This window comes from Ovis aries, chromosome 13 (assembly GCF_016772045.2).
Source record: "Ovis aries strain OAR_USU_Benz2616 breed Rambouillet chromosome 13, ARS-UI_Ramb_v3.0, whole genome shotgun sequence".
Classification (NCBI taxonomy): domain Eukaryota; kingdom Metazoa; phylum Chordata; class Mammalia; order Artiodactyla; family Bovidae; genus Ovis; species Ovis aries.
This window is the reverse complement of record NC_056066.1, coordinates 72,070,864-72,089,806: the sequence shown is the minus strand read 5'-3', so window position 1 is coordinate 72,089,806 and position 18,943 is coordinate 72,070,864. Positions and strand designations below refer to the sequence as shown.

General features: G+C 45.6%; 2 protein-coding genes across 6 annotated transcripts in view; both read right to left on the bottom strand.

Moving 5' to 3' along the window:
- Positions 1 to 4,844, bottom strand: part of L3MBTL1 (L3MBTL histone methyl-lysine binding protein 1) — a 31,794-nt gene extending 26,950 nt beyond the window's left edge. For all 5 annotated transcript variants that reach the window (XM_042230154.2, XM_027977205.3, XM_027977206.3 and 2 more), the window contains exon 1: positions 4,795 to 4,844. The gene's annotated coding sequence lies outside the window, so the exon portion shown is untranslated. The remainder of the gene's footprint in view (positions 1 to 4,794) is intronic.
- Positions 4,845 to 11,543: 6,699 nt separating this feature from the next.
- On the bottom strand, positions 11,544 to 17,188 carry SRSF6 (serine and arginine rich splicing factor 6). Its single transcript, XM_015099886.4, has 6 exons — positions 16,943 to 17,188; positions 16,566 to 16,714; positions 15,152 to 15,276; positions 14,811 to 15,019; positions 14,454 to 14,537; positions 11,544 to 14,349 (listed from the first exon to the last, which is right to left on the bottom strand). Exons 1-6 carry the CDS (start codon positions 17,047 to 17,049, stop codon positions 13,986 to 13,988), a joined length of 1,038 nt encoding a protein of 345 aa, XP_014955372.2. The 5' UTR covers positions 17,050 to 17,188; the 3' UTR covers positions 11,544 to 13,985.
- Positions 17,189 to 18,943: the final 1,755 nt, after the last annotated feature.

Here is an 18,943-nt window from a genome sequence, read left to right as displayed (position 1 = left end):
TCAGTTTCCTCATGTGTAAAATTTACGGGATAATGGTATTTATCTCAAAGGGCTCTGATGAAGATTAAATGGAAAAAAATATGTAAAGTCTTGATACTAGCAGGCCTTCAACAAAAACCAACTCACTCCCTCTGAACAGAAATTTTGAGGAGCTTGGCAGCTCCAGTAAAAATGGGAAAATTAGCTTGTAGTGGCTGCTGTCTTTCCCACCTCCACTCCTCCCTCCTCCTGTTCTTGTGCACTGATATATCTTCCAGCTTTTCCTCCCTAAAATACACAGGACACCCTATATAGTATATAGAGAGTGAATATTCAAGTAGGCAAAGGCTTAGAGATATAACCTGATTAATTAAGGCAACATTCAGACCAAAGTTTGGGGACTTCCCTGGCGGTCCAGCGGTTAGAACTCGGTGATTTCACTGCCACGGGCCCAGGTTCAATCTCTGGTCGGGGAACTAAGATCCACAAGCTGCTCAGCGTGGCAAAAACAAAAACCCGAGGTTTGTTCCCCCTTCTCAAGTGGTTCAAGTGGTAAAGTATCTGCTTGCCAATGGAGGAGAAACAGGCAGAAGACGTGGGTTCAATTCCTGGGTCAGGAAGATCCCCTGGAGTAGGAAACGGCAATCCACTCCAGTATTTTTGCCTGGGAAATCCCATGGACAGAGGAGCCTGGTGGGCTGCAGTCTGTGGGGTCCCAAAGAGTTGGACACCATTGAGTGCATCACACACATGCACACACACACACATGGTTTGTTCCCCCTACTACTTCCCCTTTAAAAAAATTACAAAATAGCATTCTCTAAACCCAAATTATTTTGCTTTGCACAGCTGACATAGTTGTACCATTTTAAGTCCTTTTAAATAATCTTTTTATTCAAAAGATTGGCAGTCATTAGGAATGAATGTAGTTACTCGTGAAAGAATTCCATTCTGTCTCAAGGTCTATTAAGGGAGGTGGTTGAGAGAACTTCCCTTCTGTTCAAGTTTCTGTCCTTTTCCCAGCAGACACTAGTGGACCAACTGGGAGTCAGCATCCTCCTTTTGTGCCTTGGGAATAGTCTCAAACAAGAGAAAGTGAAGCCTACATTCTAGAAGTAAGGGATGAAGTGGAGGCTGGAGATGTAAATTTAAAAACCATCCTGTACAGATGGCAGGGAATAAAGAAAAAGGTGGGAGCCTTGGAGCTCATCAAAATAGGTTGGGAAGAGGAAGACGATCTAGCCAGAGACTGAGAAAGAGCCTGCAATGAGATGAAAGAATATCCAGAAGCATCTGAGCTTCTGGAGGAAAGTTTCTAGAAAGTGGGACTGCTCAATGGTGTTAATACCACTAGCAGATCAAGTCAGATAAGGGCTGAGAGCTGACCATTTTAGCAGTAAGGAGATCATGAGAAATCTTGACAAGCACCATTTCAGAGGAGCTGTGGACATAAAAACCTGATAAGAATGGGTTCCAGAAAGAAATCATCAATTAGTTCAGTATTTATTGAGCATCTAGTATGTATCAGGCACTTTTCTATGCAATTTGTAGTGAGCAGAAGACAAAAAGGCCTCTGTTATAGAGTCTACATGCTAGTGGGGAAACTGACAGAAGAACTGGTCCTTGTCGGGGGATGGGAGAAAAGGAAGTGGAGACTAACAGCTCTTTCAAGGAGTTGTGATACAAAGAACCCTGATGTGGGGGATAATATTTGGAGAGTGATGAGTTCTCAAGGAAGGGATGTTGGTTTTGTTTCTTATTTATTTATTTTAAAATTTTATTTACTATTTATTCCTGGGCTTGGCCTTTGTTGCTGCGGACTTTTCTCTAGTTATGGTGAGTGGGAGCTACTCTAGGTGCAGAGTCCAGGCTTCTCACTGCAGTGTTGGGGGTCTGCACTGCCACTTCCCTTCTCTTACTGCAGAGCACAGACTCTAGTTCTGGGAGCTTCCGTAGTTGTGGCTTTGGGGCTCCAGAGCACTGACTCAGTAGCTGTGGTGCACAGGTTTAGTTGCCCTGGAGCATGTGGGATCTTTCCAGACCAGGGACCAAACCTTTGTCTTCTGCATTGGCAGGCAGATTCTTTACCATTGAGCCACCAGGGAAGCCCTGTTGTGCTTTTTAATACTTATTTATTTAGTTGCAGCATGTGGGATCTAGTTCCCTGACCAGAGATGGAACCTAGGTCCCCTGCATTGGGACCACCAGGGAAGTCTCCATTTTGCTTTTTTAAGACTATTTAAAAATTTTTTTAATTAATTAATTTATTTGACTGTGCCAGGTCTAAGTTGTGGCATGCAGGCTCTTTAGTCTTAGTTGCAGCATGTGGGATCTAGTTCCCTGACCAGGGATCGAACCCAGGTCCCTTGCATTGGGAGCTCAGAGTCTTACCCACTGGACTACCAGGGAAGTCCCCCATTTTGCTTTTTTAAATAGAAGATGCTATACAACTTGTTTGTAACTGATGGAAACAAGCCTATAGAGGGAGAAACTGACAGAGCAGGGGAAAGAGAATAATTCTAGAAGACAAGTCCTTGCCAACGCAGGAGGGGAGAGGCTCTAGAGCACCTGTGATGTTTGAGACCCACTGCATGTGGCTGTGGGTTCCTGGCTAGCAATACCAACTGTGTTTTTCCCCAGCTAGACAGTTAGTTTTTTCTGAGACCTGGGAACTACTTTCTCTGATTTGAATGCACTTCTCTACCACTGCTGCTGCTGCTGCTGCTAAGTCGCTTCAGTTGTGTCTGACTCTGTGCAACCCCATAGACGACAGCTCACCAGGCTCCCCCGTCCCTGGGATTCTCCCACTACCAACCCCCAAATCTGCAGCTCACACAGCATTTTCATAAGCTTTGTCTCACTAGGTCCACAAAGCAGCACCACCAATCTAACATGGCTCCCAGGCCTGAGCCAGATACCAGGAATCCAACCACTCCCCCCGCTGCAGTCTGGTCACACCTTCAGAGCACCACTTTTGTGGCCTCTGCAGGTGCTGATTCTTCTGCTTGGTCCATTTCCACATCCCTTATGTCTGGAAAATTCTTGATCATCCTTCAAGACCCAGCTTGAGTGATATCTCTTTTCTGAAAGGCCCAGAACCCATGTCCCCCACCCAAAGTTAACACACAGCTCTCTCTGCTGTGCTCTACTCCACCACAGTCTATCTATGCATTAACTTGTCTCTTTTCCATGAGACAGAACAAAGCATTAAAGAGCCTGATCCAGAGACTGCACTGACAAATAGTGAATGAATGAATGAGAGATGTGGGGACCTCCCTGGTGGCCCAGTGGCTAAGACTCCATGCTCCCAATGCAGGAGGCCCAGGTTCGAACACTGGTCAGGGAACTAGATCCCACACAGCTGCAACTAATGAGTTCACATGCCCCAGCTAAAGACCCCGCGTGCCATGACTAAAACCTGGTGAAACCGAAAAAATAAATATTTCTAAAAAGAAAGAGAGGTGGGAATAAAGAGTGGTCAATAACATAAGAAACACAGATTTCGGAATCCCATAAATGGTTTAGACATTCTTGCCCTAGGGGCTAGAGTACTGTTTCCTCCTTCTGTGTCTCTCAGAGGCTGGAAGAGGAGGGGATACAGTGAAGGTTGTCACTGGCAGCCCTCAGCTGTCATCTCCTCTCTGAACTGCCCTCAACCAGGGGAGCTGCCTCGCCCAAGTGCCCTCTCCTGGACCCGAGGTATAAAGGCCTTGCCCCCTTGCCTCCGTCTAGGGTATCTCAGCAGAGCCATCTCCCCTCCAGAACTTCCTTTGGGACAGGTGGAGGCCTCTGTTAAGACTACATCAGCAGTTCAACGTGCTCCGCCCAACCGCCCTGCTGTCTTCCCTCTCCTACAGGTGATAACACCAAGGGCACCCTAATACATCTCCGCTCAAACCTTCTCAGAGTCTTGTTTCCAGGGAACGCAGCCTAAAACAATTGTGGATCCCCAACCCAAATTGGTGTCTGGCACATAGCAGATGCTCAATAAATACTGAGTGACTGTGTCCATGTTTATTTTCTCTTGGTCTGTCTGCCAAGACTTCCCCTACCCCTTACCCATCAAGGCCTCGTATACAACAGACGCTCAATAAATGCTCTCACTCTAGGTGTGGAGAGTGGGGCGCTATCGCCCCAGACAGATAACCCCCGACACACACTCAGAGCCCCAGCAAAACTGGGCGCCTCAAACTTGGGGTCTCGGCCCCGCCCCCCCGCTGCAGCTGCGGCTGGAACGCGGGAAGGATGGACGCGGTGTCCAGGGTTGGGACCGCCGCCGCCTTCCGAGTCCTCCGGGGACTGGTGTAGATGGCGGCGGGCGGGGCGGTCACCGATCCGCCAGCCCCGCAGAACGGTACTTTTTAAAACGCCAAAATGGCGGAATTCTTTTTTATTCTTTCCCTTTATGGCAAAATAATAATAATGCAATTTTCCGTTATAAAAATTGGAAATTAACGGTAGGAAAGAGAAAGTTTGCCAAATGACCCATTTCCTAAGAAAACCAAACCCCCGCCCTCCACGTCCTCTCTTTTATTAATGAACAACTCTTAATTGATTGCATTTCTCTAAAAACCAAGCCGCCTCCCTCCCCACCCTCTGGATCGCCTCTAACAGCAGCACGGCGGACTCGCTCGCCTCGCCTTCGAACCCCGCGACCGCCCAGATCCCCTTGCACGCCGGCTCCCCGAGCCTCCTCCCGGGCCGGTGCACCCCGCCTCTCGCTCGGGAGGAGCAACGCCCCGGGGCCCCAGGCCCCAGCACTGCCTTGCGGGGCGGGGCCGGGCGCCGCGGCGCCTCGTACTCTGGGGTCCCTACCTGCAAGGCCCGCGTGCGGCCGCCCAGCGCCGAGCTGCGGTCCGAGCTCCGCGCGGCGCGCGCCTGCGCGCACAGGGGGGCGGGCCCGCCTTCCCGCAGGACGCGGGGCGCAAACCGCGCACAGAGCAGGTTTGGGGAGCTCGGGCCGGGGGCCCTCCTGCCAGGCCACGGCTGCATGGGCCTAGTGTCCTTTAGCCCCGGCGCTAGACTGCTGCGCGGGCGAGGCGGGTCGAGATTCTCCCGGTCCCCAACTCCTTACCTCACAGCTAGCAGCACGCAATGGGGACCACGGAGCCGGGAGAGGCTGGTGGGCCCCTGAACTGAGTGGTCAGTGACAAAAAGCGAGGTTGCGCTCCCCGCGCGCACCCCTGCTGGGTCGCTTCGCTGTCCAACGCCTTCCCTCGGCTCCTGCTCCTCACCTGAGATAGGCGAGCCAGAGAACATCGGAAAACCATCTCAGGGAGGGTGAAGGGAGGGCCGTGCCACCAGAAGGAGCCCCCTGCGAGGTGCAGTTCCGTTCCTGGCCCTCATAGCCTAAAGGAAAGCATCAGCGGCGCCAGAGTTTGGATGACCTGACCCCATTGCTATTGGCTGGTGGTGTGACCTGGGGCGCGTCACTTAATCCTCCTGGTCCTCCATTTTTATATTTGTGAAGACTATCACCTACTTCACCGCAAAGGGTTTTTGTTTGTTGTTTTTTGAATGGGTTACTGTGATGGTGTCGTCTTGCGCAAATCGTTGCTTCTTTGTGCTTCAGCTTCCTTAGCTCATCAAACTAATCAAATCTGTTATTGGTTTTTGCCTGGAAAGTCCCATGGATGGAGGAGCCTGGTGGGCTGCAGTACATGGGGTGGCGAAGAGTCGGACACGAACGGAGCTACTTCACTTTCACTTTCACGCATTGGAGAAGGAAATGGCAATCCACTCCAGTGTTCTTGCGTGGAGAATCCCAGGGACGGGGGAGACTGGAGGGCTGCCGTCTATGGGGTCGCACAGAGTCGGACACGACTGAAGTGACTTAGCAGCAGCAGCAGCAGCAGCAGCACAAATCACCTCTTAAACATATGGCAGCTCTGACTTCATGTACATTTGTGTAATTGAGAGGTTAAGAGATTGCAAGCTCTAAAAGGGAAGGAAACGCGATAACCTAGGTGTATCCCTAACCTGGTACAAAGTTGGACACTCAGTGGGTGCTCAGTAAATGTCTGTTGACTGACTGATGGACTGCATGCCGAGGAAAACAAGGATCCTGGTTCAGTCTGGAGTTGTATCCACTTCCTCACAGTGACTTAATCTCTTACTTTACAGAACAGGATATTGAGGTCCATCTGGCCTAAGGTCACAGCCAAACGTCAGGCTACCAGGTTCAACCTCCAGTGCAGACGAGAAAAGGGTTCCTAATTAATTGTAGGCAAATTCCACAAATTGTTGTGATCCTCAGGTTTAAATTTATGCAGACTTTATTCCGGTTGCTACACCAACGCATTACATGTGTTCTTCCTCACTGCAGTGTCAAATTTTAATTAAAACTCATATTATTGGGAACAGAATTGCATCAGTTGAAGATGCTGGTTGCCATAACAATGGAAGTCTCTTTATACACACCAACATACAACCCCATCCACTCATTTTTTTTTCTTTCATCTTTACCCAGACTGTGCTTGTTCTAGATTCCAAAAGGTTTATTTTAGGTATTCAGAAGTTTAAAAGAAAGTGATGGGACCACACAAACACATAGCTTCTCAATAAGGAATGTATCTTTTAGACTAGTGGAATCTGAACCAGTGGGATGTAGGAATAAATAAAGAATGCAGGTCTGAGTTGACAATATATTTTCTGCTCCTTAACAGTATTTTGGTGGTCTTGATACTTTTGGTGGTCTTGCTTCCTTGAACACATTCAGGGATGGAGAGTTCTTCCAAGTAGATGTTTGGGGAAGGTTCTACCTCTAATGTAACCATAGCTTGCTCTGCTGGTCCAGTCTGCCCTCAAGAGAAAGTGATGAAGTCCTATTCTTCCCTCAAGTGACAACCCCATATTCTGCAAGTTTTAATAGCCTTCACTATTTCCAAGTTAACTCACTACTCAAGAGTGGACTGTTGTTCAGTTGCTAAGTCATCTATGACTCTTTGTGACCCCACGGACTGCAGCACGCCAAGTTTCCCTGTCCTTATCTATCTTCTGGAGTTTGCTCAAACTCATGTCTGTTGAGTTGGTGATGCCATCCATTTCATCCTCCATCACCCTCTTCTCCCTCTTGCCCTCAATCTTTCCCAGCATTAGTGTCTTTTTCAGTGTTGGCTCTTTTCATCAGATGGCAAAAGTATTGGAGCTCCAGCATCAGTCCTTCCAGTGAATATTTAGGGTTAAAATCTGTAGTCAAGAGTGGATGGATCTCGAATTTTTTGAAATATTGGTGAACAGAAGCAGAGAGAAAACTATTGCTAGTGAGCAGCCCACAACTTTCTGTTCCTACAGATTTTAATTCACCGTTGGGACAGTGCACTTATTTTAGGAAAATGCACCCTTTTTATAAATAGGAAAACACTTGGTTCCAACGGTATGGCACATTTTGCTAATAGGGAACACTTCTAGCATAAACACACCCAAATCCTGGATAAAATATTACAAGCAGAAGGACCAAGCAAGCCAAGAAGGAAAAAAGAGTAAATTTACGGCTGAATTTGCAAGAAGACAAATCAGCAGGAGCCAGAAACAACTATGGAAACAGAGGAACCAGGGGATGGCCTGACATCTCTCGTCCTGGAGGTAGTTATTGGACAGGGATTTGGGTTTCATCACACACACCTTGACTGGAGATGGGATCTTGGGTCCATGCAGTACTGGGGAGTTTAAACTGAATTCCTGGTATAAAGACTGGACACCCCTGACTGCCAGACTATATAGTTGGGGGTCCCACAGTGGAAAAGGCAGGGGAGGTCCAAGTTTCCAAATATAATTGAGTCCTTCTTTCCTTCAGGTCCTACTTTCCCCCTGGACATAATGTGTATGGGTGTATGCTTTCCAAAGAATCGAGACTGACAAAATTTCATTTTAGCTTTTAACTGAAGCTTGTATTTGCAAGCACTAGGAAAATTGATCTCTGTGTGGGCCAGAGCCTCAGCTATTTCTGTTACTCCAACCCTGCTAAATATCTTTTGTTCTCCACACATTTGGTAGAGTTCATGTCTCATGCTGCTGCTGAAAACCCAATGGGGGAAAAGAACCTCTGAATTAAGCCTACTAGTTTTTAACTGCTGCAGAATCACCACCACAAAGTGGCTTAAAATACAAACTTATCCTTTTGTCCTGGAAGTCAGAAATCCAAAATGGTGATGCTGAACTTTTATCTTTTGCTTATCCCTAAAACTCTTTTATCTTCCCTTCAAATTTCCTGTTTAGTTGTAATTTTTGGTTGTGCTAGGTCGTCACTGCTGCCTGTGGGACGTCTCTGGTTGTACCGAGTGGGGGCTACTGTCCAGTGTGGTGCGCAGGCTTCTTACCGCAGTGGCTTCTCTTGTTGCAGTGTGCTGGCTTAGCCGCCTTACAGCATGTGGAACCTTCTTGGACCTGAGACTGAACCTGTGTCCCTTGCGTTGGCAGGCGGGTTCTTACCACTGGACAACCAGAAGTCTCTCTCCTTCAATTTAAATGATCCCTCGGTGGGTATTCCTGGTTGTAGGATTTTTCATCAACTGGCAGTGAAAGGACAGAATCCTAACCACTGTTGGTTGAGCTGGGCTTCTAATTTTGACTTGTGGGTCCCGTGGCCTGTGGGATCCTAGTTCCCTGACCAAGGATAAAACCCACGTCTCCCGCATTGGAAGATGGATTTTCAATCACTGGACCCCCAGCAAAGTCCCTGTAATGTTTTACAATAAAAGCAGCTACTATTTCACAAGTGATTGTGCCAAATGCTCTGAAAGTTGCATGTACTACCTACAGTATTAGAAGACACTTCATAGCTGAGGACACAGCTTGCTTTCTATTGCATCTTCCTCTCATGTAAGTTACCTCCAGCTCCTTCTGGCCCTTGGCCAGAAAAACCACTGTCCTACTTCCACAGCTACTAAGCACAAACTGGTGTAGTTCAAGCGCTCTTCAGCAGCTTTCTCGACTCCAAGATGATTCCATTTCCTCTTAAAAACCAAACACCCTTTCTTTTCTCCTGACCTTTAAGGCTACCCCACACAGAAAGCACCACCTTAGTGAAATGCCAATGAACAGAACTTAGAAAACCAACAAATGTTAACAGTGGGTGACAGTTTGAAAGGAACTGGATACTTAATAGGCTCTAGTTACCTCCCACAAATTACTGATTATAAAGGGAAAAAGTGACTTTATATAAGTGACTCAGGTTATTATTACAAGGTGCCACTAGATACGATATACTGAAAATGCAATCCTGAGGAGACATCAGACAAACCCCAAATTGAGAAAACTATGAAATAATCATCCTTTACTCTTCAAAAATGACAAGGTCAAGAAAGGTTGAGGACCTGTTCCAGTTTAAAGTCATGACAACAAAAAGGAGCAAAGGATCCTAGGCCAGTAGAAATATATAAAAAGGACCTTATTGGACAACTGACAAAACATAGTGGAAAAGACAAGATTATATTGAGGCTAATTTCCTGGTTTTGATAAGTAGACACTATAGTTAATATGAGAACATCCCTGGAAATACACAAAGTTTCCAGAATAAAACAGATGTCTCTAACTTACCTTTCAGATGGCTCAGGAACAGTGTTAAGTAAAATGAAGTATTATTGGTAAACGGCAAAGGGAATATAATTTCCTTGTACTGTAGTGCAAATTTTCCCTAAGTTTGAAACTTTGTCAAAACAACTGTAAAAGAAGCCTGCTCATTCAGGCTTCTTCTGTGCTTTTTCACTAAGAGGAACTAAATATCTGAAATAGGCTTTAAAAAAACAACAACAAAAAAAACATTTTAGGGCTGTTAGGAACTGAAGGATTTAAATCCTGCCTGTTAACAAATTCCCTTACAAATACCATAATTTCCACAGTAATGATCTCAAAATAGTAATCCTGACTTCCTTCAAGGGGTCAAGGATGGAACTCACTGTTTATCACCCATTTGTATTCACTTTCTGATTCCGGAACCATTTCTTTCTATTCACTTTAAGCTAATCACTCTACTAATTACTACACCGGGGCCCATGTGTGAAGTTGTTTTATAACAGGCAAATCTTTAAGCAAGTTACTTAGGATCTATAAGACCAACTACAAAACACAACCGCACCTACTCATCCTTTCAATTAATGGAAGCATACATGGTTTTAGGGACACAAAGTTCAAGACGTGGTTGCTGCTTCAGAAAGCTCAAAATTTAGAGACTCCCCAGGCAGTTCAGTGGTTAGGACTCCATACTTTTAATGCCAAGGGTTTGGGTTTTATCCCTGGCTGGGGAACTGAGATCAAGCTGCACAGCTTTACCAAAAAAGAAAAACTGTAGTGTAAACTGGTAATTATTTTCTGAAGGACTATTGGTTATATAAACCAAAAAATTACTTCCTTAAAAAAGCTGGCATTGAAAAACATTCTTACATATCCATTCCATGGTAGTGCACCATTTAGAGTGGCAGATCTCTGTACTACTCTAAGTGAGCTGCAGAACACACTCATAGTACAAATTGCTTATTGAAGCACATAGGCATTACCAATGGATTAGCCTGGGTAAATAGTGTTAGAAGTAGCTACCTTAGTGCATGCATGCTAAGTTGCTTCAGTTGTATCTGACTTTGTGTGACCCTACAGTCTGTAGCCCACCAGGCTCCTCTGTTCAAGGGATTCTCCAGGGAAATATACTGGAGTGGATAGCCATGCCCTACTCCAGGGGATCTTCCTGACCCAGGGATCAAACCCTTGTTTCTCATGCCTCCTGCATTGACAGGCAGGCTCTTTACCACTTGTGCCACTTGGGAGGCTACCTTAGTAAGTGGACACTAAGAGAGAGATACTTTACAAAACATAAAATTGCATATAATCACAAAAACTGAAGTCAGAAAACATTTTCTGAAAGCAAGGTAAATAAAAGTGAAATTACATTGAGGACTTGGGAAAAGATGATTGAGTTTCCTAGTTTATCTGGGTAATTATCACAGAAAATGTTCAAACTGCTACAAGATAAGAGGTAAATTTTGTGTGAAATCTAAAGACTTAGTTGAATACAAAAGACTTAGCATGTTTAGTCCTTTGTAACAGCAATTATTTATTATGGTGCTAATCTAAGTACTTTTCATGTATTAAACTTTCATCTTCACAACCCATGAGGGGTTATCCCTACCACCGTGGATGACACTGAAGCATGAAGGTTAATGGCTTGCCCCAGATATGACGATGATGATCAAAGTCGCTCAGTAGTGTCCAACTCTTTGCGACCTCATGGACTATGCAATCCATGGACTTCTCCAGGCCAGAATACTGGAGTGGGTAGCCTTTCCCTTCTCCAGGGGATCTTCCCAACCCAGGGATCAAACCCAGGTCTCCTGCATTGCAGGCGGATTCTCTTTACCAGCTAAGCCACAAGGGAAGCCCATGATAAACCATCTATTAATATTATGTTGGTCCTAACCTCATGTTTCTGAGGAGCTGGGAAGTCCTTTTCTCATATTCAAGTAAGGAAAGAAAGAAACTTGATAATGGCAACTCCGATTCAAAAAAACCAAATATCAGATATTTGGCAAATATTTGATACTAAGTGGGAATACACAATAAACTCAAATCAAGCCTTTCCCTCAGTGAACATTTTATTGAGGCAATAAAGCACAAAATAGGTTAACAAAGTGGGAGAAAGATACCAAGAGAAAAGATGGTAACAACACAGGAGTGGAACATTAAGTCACAGGGCAGGAAAGACTTGAACTGGCCATAAAGGCACTATGGCATGTTAACACACTATCAGGTAAAAGAAAGCGGGATCCAGATTACCACACTTCTATTCTGCTCTCTACCAGTTTAACACTCCCGTCTAGCCACAGGTAAAGGTGTGGCAAGCTGCAGAGACTCAGATTCTACTAAGTTAGCAAGGAACTAAACATTTTATTGGTCAACTCTAAGTAGGCCAGTGTTTATATATAAAAGTGGTTTGGTATGTCCAATGATGGGGGTCCACAGGCGTGGAATAGGAACTAGAGTTTTAATAAACTGGTCTTTGCTATTAAATTCTTATGGGTGTAGGCATTTACCTATACAATTACCCATCTGCGAGGGTGGCAGCTAAGAGGGTAGACAAACCTGCCTATTACCATGTGATGTCATAACATAAGAAAGCCCAGTTGAAGGATGCTGCATACTTTTAGAAAGTCAAATTGTATATTGTAGTATTCCCCCCTCCTTCACTTTAAAAGGCTGTGGTTTTAAAAGCTTTTGTTCTTTCCCTGAAAACAAGAGAACTTTGGTCAAAGCCAATTCTTAAAAGTAACTTGTCCTTAAACACATTTTGAAAGGCAGTGCAGACTTGCCTCTTTATGCAACAGTCACTACTTTTTTCTTCAAACAGGTAAAACAATGAACTATAGTTACAGATACCAGTTTTTTCTTTCAAAATCCAAGGTCTATATCGGAAAACAAACCGTATTTCTTATGAATATCTTTAAAAATATCAAAAGCATCGAAGAAAATAAGGTCGTCAAAGAAGCATCAACCTTTTGGGGCACTATGTTTCTAAGATTAGACTCTTTAAGATTTCGTAACAGGAAGCCCAGAAATTTCTCAAAATGACAGTATCCATCACACCCTACCCTAACACTACCCAGCCATTGACATCTTATACACTGACAGTTCCCAGAAAGATGTTAAAGCTGAGCCAAACAACCTACAGCCCATTTTCAGACTAAGACTAATGAATGGTTTTTAAAATGAAATTACCTTAACGAACCAAACAGAGATATAAGGTAATTCATTTCTCAAACTGCAAATTCAGCTAACTAGGCTTATGGACATAAGGACTAATTGTAACCCAGTAACTCCTACAAATTTGCCGATTATAATTTGGTTTCCACAGAATTTATTACACTTTATGATGAAGTACTAGGGTTTATCCCATTTAAGTTTTTTCCAAGCCAACCACATAAAGTTCGTAAGGATGACCTAACCAATTATCACAGAACCCCACTAACTACAAAAGGATGACTGTTAGGTAGAATTTTGCTTTAAATGGTAACTGATTTACCAAATGATCTGTTAAGTGCCTATTAATATTAAGGGTTTTCCAGTAGAAAACACAGTATTTGCTTTTCCATTTTGAATAACATACTAAATTTCTGATCAAAGAAAGGTTACTTCTATTTTTACATAACAAACAGTAAAGATCACGGAACCTTACTCTTACAAAACACTAATTACAACGATCACTTTCAGAAAGTGGGATTACCAGGCTAGATGAGATCCCAAGTATTAGAACTACTTTTTTGAGTTACCAATTTAAGTTTAAAGAACATTTAAAAAAGCTATTAACTTAGGCAAAACTGTTTTAACAGGTCCACTACAAAATCTTTTTATTTTTAACTTAAACCTGTTTAAGGGGCCAAAGTGATTTTGGCAAATTTGATTAACAGCACAAAGTAACGTATCCAAACTTATTGCATCTGAGACTTGCCTTGTTTTACACGTAAGTAGAATTTACATCGTTTCCACAGATAGATCATCAGTATCTCAAGGAATTTAAGAGTGACCTATTCAAGTAAGGCAATCATCTTGGTAGCAAACTTTTATTGAAATCTTACATAACTCAAGCTTTATAAAAAGCCAACATAATTGAAAATTGGGTTCTCCCTCTAAAGCCTTAAGTATTCAAAGCCTGAAAAGGTTAATTTAAAATTAAGCAAACAAATATAACAATAACAAAACCCCTTCAGCAGATCCTGCTGAAATACTTAAAAAAAAAAAAAAAAATCTAAATGAGCTTAATCTTTACAAAAGTTATTTTAGCTCAAAAGCTATAAAATCAAAGTTATCTTAATTCTACAAAGAAGGGAGAGGATCTTTGACTTCATGCCATTTCTTTAGAACCTCATCTTTTTCATCAAATTTGGCTACAAATCCAATTTCTGTGTGCCCATTTTGGGAGGTTTCTTCTTGCAGAAGAGGCCAAGTAGAAACATGAAAGAGTAACTGACTAAGCAAGTAGGAAAGTGTTCCGTAATAGTGTGCAAAGAATGGAGAGTTCTGGGTTAATCTCTGGAACTTGATCTGGATCGTGACCTTGACTTTGAACGAGATCTAGAACGGGATCTTGAAGCTCTTTTTGGTGGAGGGGACACAGAACGGGCCTTTGAGGGTGGAGCAGGTAGGGGTGAATTGGAACGGGACTGGCTCCTTGATCTAGATTTGGACTTTATATCACCTTTTCCATTTTCTTTGGGGGAACGAGATCGAGAACGAGACCTGCTTCGAGATTTCTCATACTCATCCTTCGATCTGCTCCGAGAACGCGAACGGGAGCCCCGATCAGACTTGGGTTTAGATTTGCTTTTTGATCTAGATTTCCTGCCTTTGGAACGAGACCGTGACCGACCTTTGCTCCGAGACCTGGATCTAGACAAGAAAAGCCAGATATTTTTTTCAGTACCTTGCCAGAACACACAAGCACTCTATAGACAAAGTAAGTTATTCAGAAAAACACTCAAGAATCCACTTACCGGGAGCGACTTTTTGAGATACTTCGAGATCTACTGCGGCTGCTCCTACGACTTCTACTTCGTGACCTTCTTCTAGATCGTGACCTGTAACAAGAAATGTGGTAATAAATTTTCATCTCAAGACACCTCAACACAAATGAATAATTTATACAAACAAGCCAACAATAAAACTCCTTAATTGCTCACTACAAATTAAATCTAGTATCAAAATATTTTAAAAAGAACCCAACAATGCCAATAACAAAAGAAACTAGAAACTGACCTAACTTCAATTCAGCAGTAGTTGAAATCCTGCTGTTTGAATTTTATTTTGTTTGTAGCAAATGTTGTCTGCCCCCACACCCTTCAATAAATTACCTAGATCTGCTTCCAGAATAAGACCGCCTATGGCTTGTTCGTGGCTTATCTTCAATGAGTCTAATATTTCTCCCATTGATTTCTGTACCATCCAGTTTATCCAAAGCACGCTTCATGTCAGAGTAGGAGCGAAACTCAATGACACCTTCATTTGTGCGTTCTTTGTGAGCATCTGCATAGGTTACTTCACCTGCTTGTCTCATGAAATCCTAAAAGAGCAATATGACTGGTCATTCCCAGAAATCTAAAGAAAAAAGATTTGCTGTATTTGATTCTCAGATATAAAAACATTTTTTAAACTTTAAGTCAAATCCTTTTTATCCCAATTATATAGCACTTACCTTTAAATCTTGCCAACTGCAACGACTAGAAAGATTTTCTACAATTAGTCTGAATTCTGTGCGTACAGGTGGTCCATATTTGTCTCTGCCAGAGGTTCTCCGACTGCTGTATCCACCTCCACCACCTTTATCATGTGAAGAGAACAATTAGACGCTTTGCAATGATAGGCATGCATAATGTTTGAAAGTTAGTACAAACATAACAACTTTTATTTACTGGAGTAGGACTTTGCTATTATACTGCTAAACCTTCGATACAGTTATGATTTGCCATAAATTAAATTAAGGGCAAGTCAAAACAGACTAAAACCAACTAAACTTCTCCTACATTCTGTTAGAGAGTGACTGCTCCTTTATTCAATTTACCTCGCTAAGTTTTATTTTACAGAACATTGTAAAATATAAAACTTAACTGATTACATGCATTTCTACATTTTACAAAAATGTTTACTAGTTACACTAAGTACTTACATCACAGTGTGAGGTTTTTGGTGGTGGTTTGGCCACAAAACACGCAAGGTAACAGTCACCTAGTTCAGATTAACCAGTTTTGTCTAACCCTTGGAATCCTCACCATCACCCTGCGTCTAATGGCAAAAGGCTGCTGTCGTCATGGCTTCCGGTAAGGTCAGCCAAAGGGTCATAGGGCAAGGGTCACACAATGTATGGAAAAGCCAAGGCCAATCAGGAAAGGCAGTCATCTTAGCCTCAGTGGACACAGCCTCAGCCCCATTGGTCACTTTCAAATTGAAACATCAAGGACTTGTTAAAAAGTTTGAATTCAACATGCAACAATTTCAACATCAAACATTTAACATAACCAACCCCCTCCCACCTCCTCCCAATAACATGCCCCAACTAGTGCATATACAGCATAAAGCTCATTTAGATCTCCTGTGGTGTAAAACCACATTACTTATATATTTTATTTGGCCCCCGTCAATTTTCGTAAAGCTAAAACCTACGCTTAAAACCCCACCTCATTCCCCGCCCCGCCCCCACCTCCACCCCAACCAGTCCCAAACTTCTACGCTCAGTCATTCACATTGCTAGCTAATGCACTGACAGGCCAAGTTGAGGGGACACAACAAATACAGCCACCCCTCACTTCCTCCGTAGGTACAGCCCACGACAGTGCTGACAGGGGCCCAACAAGTCACTCCCTCCCGACTTGGCAATCCCCGCCCCCAAACACCCAAACCCTGCCTAGGCAAAACCCACCACCCAGTCCCCGCGCTCCGGCGTCCCGTGTCTTCCCCGGGCAGGTGTGAAGGCAGCGAGCCCCGGGAGCACCCGAGTCAAACAGCCGCGGCCACCTCGCCTGCCCGGCTGGGAGGCTCCACCCCGCCCCGCCTAAACCTGCGCCCACCCCCCGGGGTCCCAAGGACGCGGAGCGCGCGGGGGTGGAACTCACTGCGGCTTCCGTAGCTGTAGCCGTCGCGATCCCGGCGCGGGCCGCGGGCGTGCTCCACGATCACGCGCTCGCCGCACAGCTCCTTGCCGTTCAGCTCGTAAACGGCGTCGTCGGCGTCGCGGGAGTCCTCGAACTCCACGAAGCCGTACCTGGGGGGCGGTGCGAGGGCCGGAGGCCGACGGGCGTCGTTAGGCCGAGGGCGCGCACGGGCGCGCGCCCTCCCGGTCCCCGCGCGCTCCCGCGGCTCCGCGCCGCCGCCATCTTGGCGGCCCTGCCACGCGGCGCCGCGGCCTTGACCGTCTTCTCCCTCAGATGGGCCCTGCCGCCGCAGGCTCGAGGCGCTGCGGGCGGACGCGGGCTCCCGGGGTCCGACTCACCCATTTTTAAGGTCTATTTCGAGAAGGCGGCCATAGCCACTGAAAAAGCGCTGGATGTCCTTCTCCCGGACGTTGTAGCTCAGGCGTCCTATGTAGACGCGCGGCATGTCCGCAGCGGGCAAGGGGCCCGAGGGCTGGCGGTCGAACGGCGGACCGCACGGCAGTAGCCGCGGTGCGGGTGCGGTGACGGCGAGAGCCCGGACACGCACCTCACACCACAGCGGCGGCCGAGTCCAGCCACACAATGGTGCGCGCGCGCCTGGGCTACGCTATAAGGGCGGGCGGTAGGGGGCGGTGCCCGACGTGTGACGTCAGCGCGCTGCACGTACTCTCCCGCTCTGGATCGCGGAGCGCGGCGCTTGAGGGTGACTTGATGTTCCTCAGCCCGCCAAGTTTCAGGGAAGTGAGGCTTTACCCGCTCACCGAATTTTTTTCCGCACATTTTTGTCAACATCATATTCTGTTTCCAGCCAAGGACTTGTTTTTTAATTTGTGCTTTAAAAAAAAAACTTTCTTCATGCTAGCTCTTCAGGACGGGCTCCCGGGAGGCTGTCCCGGAGAATCCCCTGTTTTCATTGGTTCTGGAGGTTGTCATACTAGGCCTCCACGATCTCTGATTGGCCTGTCAAAACGAGGCTCGAATTTTCTTCGCGGATCGTCGGGCTCACGCTGCGCTGGTGTGTAAGGCGCCTGCCTAGTCAGTGGGTTAGGTGCCCTTTCCGCAGCGTCCGAAGTTTCTGCTCCGAGGTCGTGTGGACCCGGACCGGGGTTCACAGCCCTGCTGGCTTCTGTCCTTCGGGGCCCCACAGCCGCCATTGCGGTCTCACTTCACTGCCTCCCTGTATATCCAACTGTCCTTCCAGGAGTCTTTTAGAGCACTGACTCCTGCAGTCGCCTGTAGATTGAAATATACATGGCAAACCCACGATCGCTGTGCGTCCTAAGTTGCTTCAGTCGTGTCCGACTCTCTGCAACCCTATGGACTGTATGTAGCCTGCCAGGCTCCTCGGTCCATGGGATTCTCCAGGCAGCAATACTGGAGTGGTTTGCCATGCCCTCCTCCAGGGGATCTTCCCGACCCAGGGATGCATTGGCAGGCGGGTTCTCTACCACTAGCACCACCTGGGAAGCCCACTTGCTGTAGTGCTGACAAAGGAAGCAGAGCCAAGACCTCTGGCCCAACAAAGTTGAGCAAGACCTGACAGCCCTCCCACAGAGGTGCGCTCATTTCCTTCCCTCAGTGGAGCGTCCGTTGTCCCAACGTGATCCCTCCCCGCCCCCACCCGTTGGTTTGAAGGCTATCTTATCTATGTGGCAGAAACGCACATTTTGGAGTTTACCACTAGAAATACTATTTAAACCCCAGAGGAGTAAGTTTAAGTGGAGATCAGAAGACCCTGGAGTTCTCTGAAACAAGTGCAGGAAAAGATGCTGGTAAGAAGTAACTAGTAAAATGGGAAGAAGGGTCGGAGGGCAAGGTGTAACATAAGCTGAGGGAAAAGGGCATCATGGGGTTAATACTGGCGGTTAAGGTATTTTCGTGTATTCCACCGGGGCAACCTTGATCTGCAGTTTCTGGTTTAAAGGCAATGATTTTTCCCTCTCCCTCCCCCCACGGGAGCATTTGGCAAAGTCTGAGAGTCAGTCCGTTGTCACGACTGGGGCAGGGGGAGTGTTAATAACTGGCATCTGATGGTAGAGGCTACATTGTGCTTAAAGTTCGATAAATAAAATATATAGGTGGATCGTAAAAATTTTGTGTGTGTTTGTGGAATATAGTAATCGGGAAAAAGAATTAATGGGATAACTTTTTTCACTCATTGAATTGTCAGCATTTTGAAGTTTGTTGAAATTCATTGTTGGCTGGGAATCCCCTGGAAGTCGAGTGGTTAGGACTCCACACTTTCACTGCCTTAAGGCCCAGGTTCAATCCCTGGTCCGGGAACTAATGTCCCATAAGCCGTCCAAAAGTTCATTATTGGCAAGAGGCAACACTCCACT

Coding starts and splice junctions, on each gene's coding strand:
- SRSF6 (XM_015099886.4), bottom strand. CDS start 17,049: ATGCCGCGCGTCTACATAGGACGCCTGAGCTACAACGTCCGGGAGAAG. Junction 15,020..15,151: donor GCAGTTGGCAAGATTTAAAG/GTAAGTGCTATA, acceptor TTGCTCTTTTAG/GATTTCATGAGACAAGCAGG. Junction 14,538..14,810: donor TATTCTGGAAGCAGATCTAG/GTAATTTATTGA, acceptor TTCTTGTTACAG/GTCACGATCTAGAAGAAGGT.